At 36.9% G+C, this 11,909-nt stretch overlaps 1 protein-coding gene across 1 annotated transcript in view; it reads right to left on the bottom strand.

The window, feature by feature from the left end:
- The window catches only part of Il1rapl2 (interleukin 1 receptor accessory protein-like 2), a 1,034,228-nt gene that overhangs the window by 497,864 nt on the left and 524,455 nt on the right, over positions 1-11,909 (bottom strand). The window contains exon 2 of the mRNA XM_013025880.1: positions 5,391-5,664. Coding sequence (XP_012881334.1) covers positions 5,391-5,664 — 274 coding nt within the window. The remainder of the gene's footprint in view (positions 1-5,390; positions 5,665-11,909) is intronic.

Raw genomic sequence — 11,909 nt, 5'->3', positions numbered from 1 at the left:
ATTGTTGGTGGGAGTGTAAACTTGTTCAACCACTTTGGAAAGTAGTATGGAGGTTCCTCAAAAGACTCCACATAGAGCTCCCCTATGACCCAGCAACCCCACTTTTGGGCACTTACCCAAATGAAAACAAACAAGGCCACACTAAAGCTACTAGCACAACTATGTTTATTGCAGCATAATTTACCATAGCTAAGATATGAAACCAACCCAGATGCCTCTCAGTAGATGAGTGGATCAAGAAAATGTGGTGTATATATATATATATATATATATATATATATATATATAACTGAATTCTGTGCCTCCATCAGAAAGAATGACACCGCCTCATTTGTTAGGAAATGGAAAGACTTGGAAAAAAATCATAGTAAGTGAAATAAGCCAGTCCTAAAGAAATTTAGGTCCCATGGTTTTTTTTCTTTATTTGAAATAATTAGTATATGTATAGGATAATCTTATCAGATGATCTAAAAAGCTCAAAGGTCCTGAGTTCAGAACCCAACATTGCCAAAAAATAAGGATGGGGAGAGAAAGAAAGGGTAAATGCAGAGGTGAATTTGATCAAAGTACATTACATGCACCTATGGAAATATCCCAGTGAAAACCCTCTTTTTTAAAAATCTAAGCCTTTGCTCAGTGGAATGTCATCTATTTCTCTTCTATTGATTGATGTGTGAGGTGAGAACCACTGACCTGGATGATATCTAAACCATATATGAAGGTCTGTCTGATGGGCAGAAAAAGGATCAATTATAGGAAGAAACTTTAGAAACACTAGGAAATTCCACTATCCTGAGTATTCCTTCACCATCTGTAGCTTTTGTGCATGAAACAGTACAAGGCTTTGTTTAAAAGAAAGTAGAGTTTTAGCTGAGAGGACCTAGCAGAAGCAGGAACTCTCAAGTAACATCCCAATTTTGATGTCTAATATCATTGTTTCCTAAAAAGAATTAGGGTTCTAAGAAAAATCATTTGATTTTTATTTGAGGCAAGAAATACATAAGATAAATCTAGAATATTTTTCAATAATATATAGATATGCTTAACAAAGTAAAACAATCCACATAATGATGAAGTTATTTCAAAGAAACAGTTGAACGAGTTGAAAGAACTCCCAGTAAGCAAGTGTGAGAGAATTTGAGAAACAAAATGTAGTAGAATTGTACTGCATAATACAAATATCCATGCATCCATACTGGTAGAAATAAATGATAGAATAAATAGATAAATAAGTAGGGGAGAATAGATAAATCTTCCATGAAGAAAAAATAGAAATAATTTATGTAGGTATTCTGCTCTGAGGAAGGTAGAACATAACTCTCCCACTCCTAAGTGGGGATTGTGAATAATGACTTTTATCCAAAGACTACACGGTAGAAAGAAGGGGGGAAGGGAGCAACTTTACAGTGAAGAATGACAAACACTACCTCAAGTCAGGTAATCAAGGTCAATATCATCGTCAGTAAGTTATACTGACTCTTTGTACCCTTGATATGATATGAGGAGAATGGTATTTTATGTCTATGGTCTTCCTCCCCCAAACATATTCTCCCAGTTTAACCACAAGAAAAATAGTAAACAAATCTCAATTGAGGCACATTATACAACCTATCTGACCAGTACACCTCAGATGTTCAAGGTTATCAAAAGCAAGAAAGACTGAGGAAGTAGCACAGTTGAAAAAGAGCTTAAGGACACATTACAAGTAAATGATACATTATATACCAGATACAGTCTTGAAATAGAAATGGAATATTAAGGAGAAACTGAAGACATGTAAGGAAGTTAAGGACTTTGCAACAATTCTGGTAATCTAAAACTGTCCTAAAAGATGGACATTTATTTAAAAATAAATAAGAGATTTTTACCTGGGCACCAGTCAGTGGCTCATGCTTGTAAATCTATCTACTCAGAAGGCTGAGATACTAGGATTACAATTCAAAGCCAGCCTAAGAATGTATCTGATACGCTTATCTCCAATGAACCACCAAAAAGCCAGAAGTGAAGCTGTGGTTCAAGCAGTAGAACCCCAGACTTGAGCCAGAAAGCTCAGAAACAGCACCCAAGTCCTAAATTCAGGACTCAGGACTAACAATACTTTAAGGACAAAGTATATGTTCTTCAATAGGAAAATGAATGATTAAATCAAAGTGCCAAAAATGTGAACCAAGCTATCAGTAGAATGAGCAAACTATCAAATGACTAGGAAATATTTCCACTATATATTTTTATTAAGAAAAGAAAATTCAGAAAAATATAATCTTCCTTTTACTTTGTAAGATAATAAGAAGAGAATCCCTATAAATATATTTGTATAATTAATAGAATATAAAAATGCCTATAATGAGTATATAAGTGGTTGTCATTGCCAGGTGTAGGTGAATGGATTACAGGGGAAGAGAAAAGAGAGATTAGCAACATTGAACATACAAGTAGGGCCAAGCCATTAAGCAATAATTAGTTCTTTAATGTATTATATGCTTAGAACCTTTGTATAATGGGCTAAAATTTGAAATAAACTTTAAACTTCTGAAAACAACAAAGAAACCAAACACAAATCATGAGTGGTAGGGGGAAGAAAAAAATATATATATATAATTTTTTTCTGGGTCCGGTCGTGGGCCTAAACTCTGGGCCTGGGCACTGTCCCTCAGCTCTTCAGCTCAAGGCTAGCACTCTACCACTTGAGCCACAGGGCCACTTCCTGCTTTTTTCTTTTTGCTTATGTGGTGCAGAGGAATCGAACCCAGGGTCTCATGCATGCAAGGCAAGCGCTCTACCACTGAGCCACCTTCCCAGCCCCGAAAATATATATTTTTGAGGGGCAGGTGGTAGTGAGGACTGGGATTAAGCCAAACCTGTATAATGTACAACCAGAATGTTTTCTCTGGCTTTTAAATGTCCATCATGTTTTATTTTCTTCTTTTGCATTGTCTCTATAAAGTAAAAAATGTTATGCTTACAATAAAATGAAGTACAAAGTTTATTCTCAGGGAAAAAATGAGAGTTTCAAACCATTCTCACTTATTAATATACAAGTAAAAAAGAATTCAAACATTAGAATGCATAATGGAAAAATACATGGAATAAAAACAATAATAGATAATTACAAAGTACAGGATTCAACTCAACTTATTTTGTGTTTCTCATTAGAATCTGAACAGTCCCTTTTGTATCTGTGGTTGCTTACATTTCATAAAATTATCTTAAAAACTTTGTGGAAGAATGAACATTAAAAAAGAAATGAAAAAGCAGTTCTGTGCCGGTGTGTATAGAAGTGGAGGTGGACTTGCATTATGAAGAATCTTATCGTGCCCAAAGCTGCAATAATCAACTACAGGTGATATGGGTATGAAAATGCCTAAAAGTAACAAGGAAACAAAAGTAGAAAATACATTTTAAAGGAGAGGATGAGAAGAAAAGAATGAAAACATCCTGGAAAATTATTGGTCACTAAAGGTGAGTTACATCTACTTCTATACTTTTCCAAAAGCTGCTGACGAGCCTATTTATCACTGAGGATGTGATAAAAATGATTGCTTTGGCCAACATCCTGTGGATTTTGCCTACCTTGGACAGAAACTAAACTCACCATTTGTTCTACCCACACCCCTTCTACTTGTACACAAAAGTGATTTTTAAGAAAGTCCTCTGTTTAGACACCACCTTGTTCTTCTGGCCTTTAGAACAATGAGTACTTGCCAAAGAGTTCCAAGGGCTTTTGATGAAGAAGTTGCATAGCTTTGGTGTCAAAGTCCACAGGAGACAAGAATAAGAAGGTTCTGTATTTCCAAGAAGTTAAAATCAAATAGTAGAGTGCAGCTCCCTGGTGAGTAAGGTCAGAGACTTTCAAAATGGCAGAAATGAAAGGTGACTTAAATGTCATCTCAGCTACCTAATACCTAATGCAGCCTCTGAGATAAGAGATCCTAAATCCTAGCACTGCAATGAAAGGGGAAGGGAGGGAGAGAATATTGTAGAATCTCTAAAGACAAAACAGCTTGCTTTCTGCTGTAAACTTCCTCTAAGCAAGAATTATGTCTGATTATTTTCCCAGTATACTACCCACAAATTCAGGATGATGGTATTTAGAGAGTTCTATGCTGAATATTCATTTACAGTGGAGTCAAATTCTCATTCAAAATTCTACAAAGGCTATTACCATTAGCTCATTTGCTAAGAAATCCTCCAGAAGCATCTGAAGAGTTTTTTTGCCACCAAGAAAGGCAAATAATGCTATGCTGGTGGCTTTAGTATGGCCTTGTTTGTGATCATTTGAATAAATGCACAAAAGTACGATTGCTGGGTCATATGGGAGCTCTATGTGTAGTCTTTTGAGGAACCTCCATACTGCTTTCCAGAGTGGTTGAACAAGTTTACACTCCCACCAACAGTGCAGTAGCTTTCCCTTTTGGCTACATCAGCATCTGATTTTGATACCCTAGTATTGTATATACGTTTATTTGAATTAGGGAAGGGAAAGGTAACAACAGAATGGTGAGACAAAGGACAAGGAGGAATCCATGCAACAGCGATATACACAAGGCAATATGTTGGAAATGATCTGTACAACTTGTGGGTGGGGCAAGGAGAAGGAAAGTAGGAGAAAAATAAGGAAAGGGTAACAAGTTTGACAAGAAATGTACTTATTACCTTACTTATGTAACTGTAACCCTTCTGTACATCACCTTTACAAAAAAATATAGTGAAGAAAAAAAAGCAAAAGCTTGACTTGAAGGATTCTTGAGGTCATTTTCATGGCTAAATATCAAGATCATTGAGCCAACTGGCTCAATGGGAAAATAAAAAGAATCGTTAATATAGGACCCTGGGGCAGGGGTGGAGTTGGAAAAGAAATGAGTCACAAAATTTTCTAAATTAAATAAGCACACACTGTACATGGGAATCCTACTTTATGACAATCTGATAAGAATCTGCTATGTAACCCCAAATGATAATTAGAATCAAATTTACTGAAGCTCTCATGTGCTGCAACCTTTCAAACACTATCTGGGGCCAAAATGAATACCAGGAAGCTGAAACTTGTGTCGTTGGAAGGGTGAGGTCAAAGGTAGTGGGGCAGACAAATGGAGAGAGGAAGGGTGGGTAGATAAAGTCAGACCATTAAATGTATAGATGTGAATATTAACCTAGGTAAATTACTGGGATGGATGGGGTTGGGAGAGATAGGAAAGGATGATGAGAGAGGTGACATTGGGCAAGATGCATTGTCCTCATGAGCTGGCATCTTGAATTGAAACCCCTTTGTACAAATACTTAAAATAGTCTTAAAAAGGCAAAGTCTCTAGGGTATAATGCAAAGCAAATACCTATCAAAAGCAAAAGGCTACTATCCAAGGCACTGGGTGATATTTTCCCACAACACTCACCTTAAAACACAAGTGTAGAATCCACTGTCTTGGGCCTCAGCTGAGTGAAACCATATTGAGTCTTCCTCTTTGCTCATCCTGACCTCTGAGAAGATGATGGGCTCTTCCAAATCACCTTTGTTTTTGTACCACATAAGTCTGAGCCCAGTACTCTGGGCCATGCTGTAGTTGGTGCGGATGTAACTGTAGAAAAGGGCACATTTCACTCTGACTGGTTCTCCTGCCAAAGCCATGTATGTCTTGAGATCCACTGACCAGTCAATACAGCCATCCACTGCAAGAAAACCAGACATGGCATGAGATGCAGTGAACATCGTTCATGAGGATGGTTAAGGATAATTCATTGCCATTATGTCCTGAGGACTTTCTATGAGGCAGGTACTGATTCAACTGTTTTAGACAGATTACTTAATTTGATCTTCCCAAGGAGCATATTGGATAGTCCATTAGCTTACTTATACTTTAGTTAACAGACATCTCATTATAGCACTGTGCCTTGAAGAGTTTTCCAATCCTCTAGATTGAGGTAGACAAGAACCTACAAGGAACTCTAGCACTGATGGCTATAGGGTTGTCCTCAGAGCCCACAGCCTGGTTCTACTTCCAGCCAAGTAGCCTAACAAGTGAATTGCTCCTGATAGCCAGGCAGTATTTACTTTGTAGGATCAAATGAAGTAGAACTGCTGAGATGACACTGACAGGTTGGTTTGTGGAGACTCAAACTGAGTATTTGGCAAGATTCCCTCAAAATAAATATTTGCAAGGGAACTTTGCACAGCCTAGAAGCAAGCTTGAAATTATTTCTCTTATTCTTATTTTATAGGTGAGGACACTGAGACTCAGAGAAATTAATGACCTGGCCCAAAGTAACACAACTAATAAATGATGGACAGTTAAGCTCTGATCCCAGAGACTATCTTCTTAACTCCTATCTGTACTGCTGAGACCTATAATTGTGACAATAGCCACTGGATTATTGATTTGCCTTGGAGAGAGTAATGCTGGGGTTGGAACTGTGGGCACCTAAAGAGATTACTTGCTATCATACACAATGCCATTTTCCCATGATATGACCTGCTATTAATAGCAGATATTTAATTACAATTGATTTCTTTTCATACCCTAAAGCCTCCCACACTTTTTAGCTGATGTTTGCTCATAGGAATATAAAGAATATAAGATATTAATGTCAACATTAATCAAATAATATTAGGTGGGTAAATTTATCATTAAAGAATGACACAATGCCAGGTACCACTCACTCGTATCTATAATCCCTTATATTTGGGAGACAGACTTGGAGGATCTTAGTTCACAAAGAAGATAGGTGAAAAGTCTGTGAGACACTATCTCAAATTAACCAGCAAAATTCTGGACTAGAAACATGGCTCCAGTTGTAGAGCACCATCAGTGAGCAAGAATATTAATATGATGTGAGGCGTTGAATGCAAGCCTCTATACCAGCACCCTCCTTCCTCCAAAATGATATATAAAGTACATTCCCTATTTTCCAGAGGGCTAAAAATGAGATAGTGTGGCTAATTCAATAAGCTAGTCAGTGGAATTAGCATAGACATTCTACTTCTGAGAGATTATTTTTAAAGAATTTCATCAAATTTTGCTATCTTCTTTATCCTTTATTATAACTATTTCATAAAATGCATAAACACTGTCATTTTAAAATTATATGTTTTGCTCATAATTTTGTGGAATGATCTGTTTCCTTTTTGCAGATGTTAAGAACTTTGTAACCCAGTGCATTTAATCTTTAACCTCAGTTGACAGGAAGCTCAGAGCTAAAGGCAAAGCTCAACTGTAATAATGATTCATTTCTTTATGAGAAGAGTTATTTAACTAGGGTTCAAGGACACCCAGGCAAAGGGTGCTGGCAAAACAATGTGTTTATTTTCTAGACATATTTCTTAAGGGAGAATTTGATCTTCCTCTGATCTTCAAAGGAGTCTATGGCCCAAGAACATATTTCATCTCTATGCTTTTATATTTTATTAATTAATATTAGTATTTTTTACAGTCTAAGAAGCAAGCCTAGAGCCTGTGACATGTTAGGCTAGGTCTCTAACACTGAGATCCAACCCTAGAGTACGTTCTCATCCCTTGTCAGTGTTTTTACTGTCTTGCTGCATATGGGCTATTAACATAAGCTGCTTTATCTTTTCATATCATATAAGAGATATTTACTAGAAGTAAATACTAGATAAATAGCTCTCATTAAGTTTTTACTGGAGAGTATTTTAATCTTCTTTGAGGATTCAATGGTACCAGATTCATCGCTGTGTTTTCTTTTTCTTTTACTGGTATCTAGGTTTACACTCAGGGCCTTGTGCTTGCTGGGCTCGCTTGCTTGGCTGAAGTGCTATAACTTGAAGCACATCTCCCACCAGATTTATCACTATGAATTTTGATGAGCAATGTTTACTGTCCACACGAGGTTCAATAGCCTGAACTAAATATGTGCTGATTGCCAGCTACTGCTTAGGAATCTTTAAATTCACTCCATATAATTGTGTTTCTACCTGTGATATTATTGTTTTAAAATCTTGACAAGAATTTTATATAATTGTTTTTTTGGAATGATCTGAAATACTAGTCCATGCAAGCATTCACTTGAGGGACAGGGATATTACTTTTTTAAGAGAATATATTTTCTACTGGTTTTATTTTAAAGTTGGTTAGCAAAAACAAAACATTAAGAAAGTAAAATAGTGACTCATATTTCTATTTTCCTTTCCAAACCCTAAGATACACAGTAATGTTTTTGTTTGTTTTTTAGTGCCAGTTCTGGAGCTTGCATTCTCACTTATTTTTATGTTCAAAGCTGGTGTTCTACTACTTGAGTCATAGATCCACTTCTGGTTGTGGGGATGGTTAATTGTTAAGAATCTCACAGAATTATCAGCCTAGGCTGGCTTTAAAGCACGATCCTCAGATCTCAGCTTCTTAAATAGCTAGGATTACAGATGTGACCCACCATTTCAGCCCATTTCAGTCATGGGGCTTCAATTCAGGACCTATGGATGTCCCCAAGGTTTTTCACTCAAGGCTAATACTCTGCCACTTTGAGCCATAGCTCCACTTCTTGTTTTCTGGTGATTAATTGGAGATATGAGTCTCACAGACTTTCCTTCCCAGGCTGGCTTGAACCACGATCCTCAGATCTCAGCCTCCTGAGTAGTTAGGATTACAGGCATGAGCCACCAGTGGCCAGCAGTAATTGTTTTTGAGTTAACAAATTCAACTTGGCAACATAACTACTCAAGAGCAAAAAAAAATTGACATCACTCAGGAGACTGAAGGATCATGATTTCAAAACCAGCCTAGGCTATATGGAAAGACTGTATCTCAAAACAAATAAACAAAAATAAGAAACAAACTTTGGAATTTTGGGCATTATGTTTCTTGTGTTCCTCAAATTTTAGTTACCTCCTCTAATTGATCTGTTGCATAGTCTGTACCTTTATAATCTGCAAGTGGTAATTTGGCTCATAAGTAATGAGAAAATATTTGGTATTTAAGAGAATCAAACCAATTGCTACAAAGTCCCAACAATCAGGATTAACAGCACTTTATGACATTTATCTGCCATTTCAGATGGCTTGAGTACTACCTGAGCCACATGCACCTGATTACAATATACATATAGTTCCTTTGCCCCCCTGCTTTGCAAATCAGAGTGGCAGTACAAAGTTATAAGGTAGTCAGTCAGACAACAAAATTCAACAAAGGAGAAAATAATTTATAACTTTGATCCCTTTTGTTCTGTCTCTTAGTTTTCATAGTACATGGTCACACCATAAGATCTCTCAAGATATCTAAGCTAATTTTCCATAAAATAGACAAAGGCCATGATACTCAGGATATGTGGAGGCCTGCCTGTTGCCAAATATTTTCCCACTTGAAACCTATATTGTCCACTAGAAATATATTCCCAGGAGGTAAGGTATTGAATAGAGTCTTATATCTAAGGAACATCAGCCTACTCCTAGATTCTAACAAGGTGGTATGATTTGTTTTGATTGGATTTCTATTCTTAGCAACCCCACTGCAGGCAAAGAATGAATGCAATAAGATCTGGTGAATTTATTTTTAGCGTTGAGAAGAGTGACACAACTAAGAAGTACAGACCTAGATAAGAGGCCTAGAAGGTCAGGTGTAAAGCCAGCATGAAGCAATTGAACATTTCAAAGTTTAAGAGGCAGGATCTGAGGGATGTCAGGAGGTCGTAAAAAGGCAAGAAAAGTTGCATGATCACATACAACTTAATTTTGCAAGTGTCATTAGATGTCATGAAGCACTTATAATAATAACATATCACACTTTCAGACCCTTTTTCATGTTGATCCTCCATACATATTCGGCAAATAGAAGAATGAATAAGCCTGTGATACAACTGACAAAGATGCAGGTGGTGGCCAGGTTGGTTATGAAGCTGAACTGAAAAGTCCACAGAAGAAACCAATCTGTGAACTTGACCTCATCAGCACAGAGCTCCAACTCATGGTTCTGCCAAGTCCTATTCTGTTCACAATGGCAATGGCAGCTGGCTACGCACAGGCTACATACAAGGTTTCTGAGAAAAGTTTTTTTCCAGGTAGACTAACTTTGCCAACTGATGAGTTAATAAAGGGCCTCACTGACTATTAGCCTGGAAAGAGGCACTGAGGGAGACATTGTGTGTCCCCAGTAGTGAAGTTGGGCAATTGATGGAGCTCGTTAGACAGCAAACATATTGAAAATAGGAGCAACTGCATACCTGACCCCTGCTGTGTAATTGCTCAATAGAGTGACAGATATGCCTGTCCACATAAGATATATCTATTTCTACCTTCCCAATTTTTCTGCTTACTCTTTAGTCTTATGGATAGAAATTCGGATATTTAAAATGAACGATTGTGTTCCTTTATATTCTCATGTCTGCTTTCTTCATTTAGATCTCTATAACTCTCCCAAACTTATTATGTGCTTTAATCTTTTCTTAATAAGTTTTTTTATTATGAAAATACTGTACAGAGGGGTTACAGTTACATGAGAAAGGTAATGAGTACATTTCTTATCAATCATTGTTGCCTCCTCCTTTGTTTTTCCCCTGGCAGAAAAAAATGCTTTAATATTTGAGTTCTTGAAAACAATTATAACAGAATGAAGAAAGCTACTTTTTAAAAAGTAGGCCTCTATTTCAATCACTTCCAATGCCATCTTCAAAACAAGTGTGTGCTAAGGGAGCTTGACATGAAGGTTTAAACCAAGGAGTGTATATAGAGTGCACATAAGGCCACAGCAGCATACATGTGATTCATTTTTATCACAGGGAGATCTTTGCAGTGAAAACTAGTGCCGGCTCCCGCAAAGTGTCCTAGATGGACCCTACCAACCAGCCTATTTCACCTGTTTGCAGACATGCTTCCTTCTTTCTCCTCAAGACAACCAGAAGAATAAGTCTGGAAGCACCTGTCTGGTATAAAACAAAGAGCCACGATACATTTATGAATCTTGTGACAAGAGCTGGTATTAACAATTAAAACACTATTTCAAAGGGAAAAATAATTTTGAGTGCAGGATAATTAATGTACATTACAATTACCTTATGAGAGTGTGGACAGAAGACTAAGACTTACACTTCTGTACAGTATCATTAATTTTAGATTTTTCTGTCCCGAATAAGTGGAAACTATTAGACAAAATGGCTAATTTGCACATGGACACTCCAGAAAATTTGATGAAGATATGTATGTATTGCAATCTAAGTACATTAACTGGTATGTTTCCACAGGTTGCTTATCAATCATGTGTTCTTGATTAACAAATTGATTTATTAAGCCAGGTAAGTGGGGAAAAACAAATCAACTTTATCCCATTCTATCTTACCATCCGTTCTGTTTGTAAATTAACAGGGCAATTATTGGGGGGCAATTCATAAAATGACCACAAGAGGGCGAGCTGCCCAAGTTTTTGCATAGTACAGGTTTTCCCTGCCTAATTTCTAAAGCTAAAGATTTGTTAGTGGTCAACTGTTGCTGGGAAGGAAATTGCAGAACATCCACCTCACCTATATGCACCATTGTAGATGAAAGAACCAAAGGTTGAGAACATAGCTAAAATCTTTCTCAAAGCAAGGAACTAGGCAACACACACACACACACACACACCTCACACACACACACACACACACACACACACACACACACACACACCATTTGAATGACTCATCTCAAAAAATACAACAGCAGCACCTACAGGAATTCACTGTAGCTAACTTCCAACAGCTAGGAATTGTGTTAGGTGCCTTGTTGTTTGCATATATTTATTTCTATCTATAGATAGGGAGAAACACTATTCCCATTTCACTAAGCTGAAAACAAAATAGAGCTTAGGTGAGTTGCTTGAGAAGGCTCAAGTTGTAACAATGAATACACCCTCCAAAACCTGTGTTGCATGTGTGTATGTGTGTATACATATATGTATATGTGTGCGTATATACATATATATATATATATATATATA

The sequence above is a fragment of the Dipodomys ordii genome, unplaced genomic scaffold (assembly GCF_000151885.1).
Source record: "Dipodomys ordii isolate 6190 unplaced genomic scaffold, Dord_2.0 Scaffold88, whole genome shotgun sequence".
Taxonomy (NCBI): Eukaryota; Metazoa; Chordata; class Mammalia; order Rodentia; family Heteromyidae; genus Dipodomys; species Dipodomys ordii.
The sequence above is the reverse complement of the archived record's forward strand: the minus strand, read 5'-3'. Positions and strand labels throughout refer to the sequence as shown.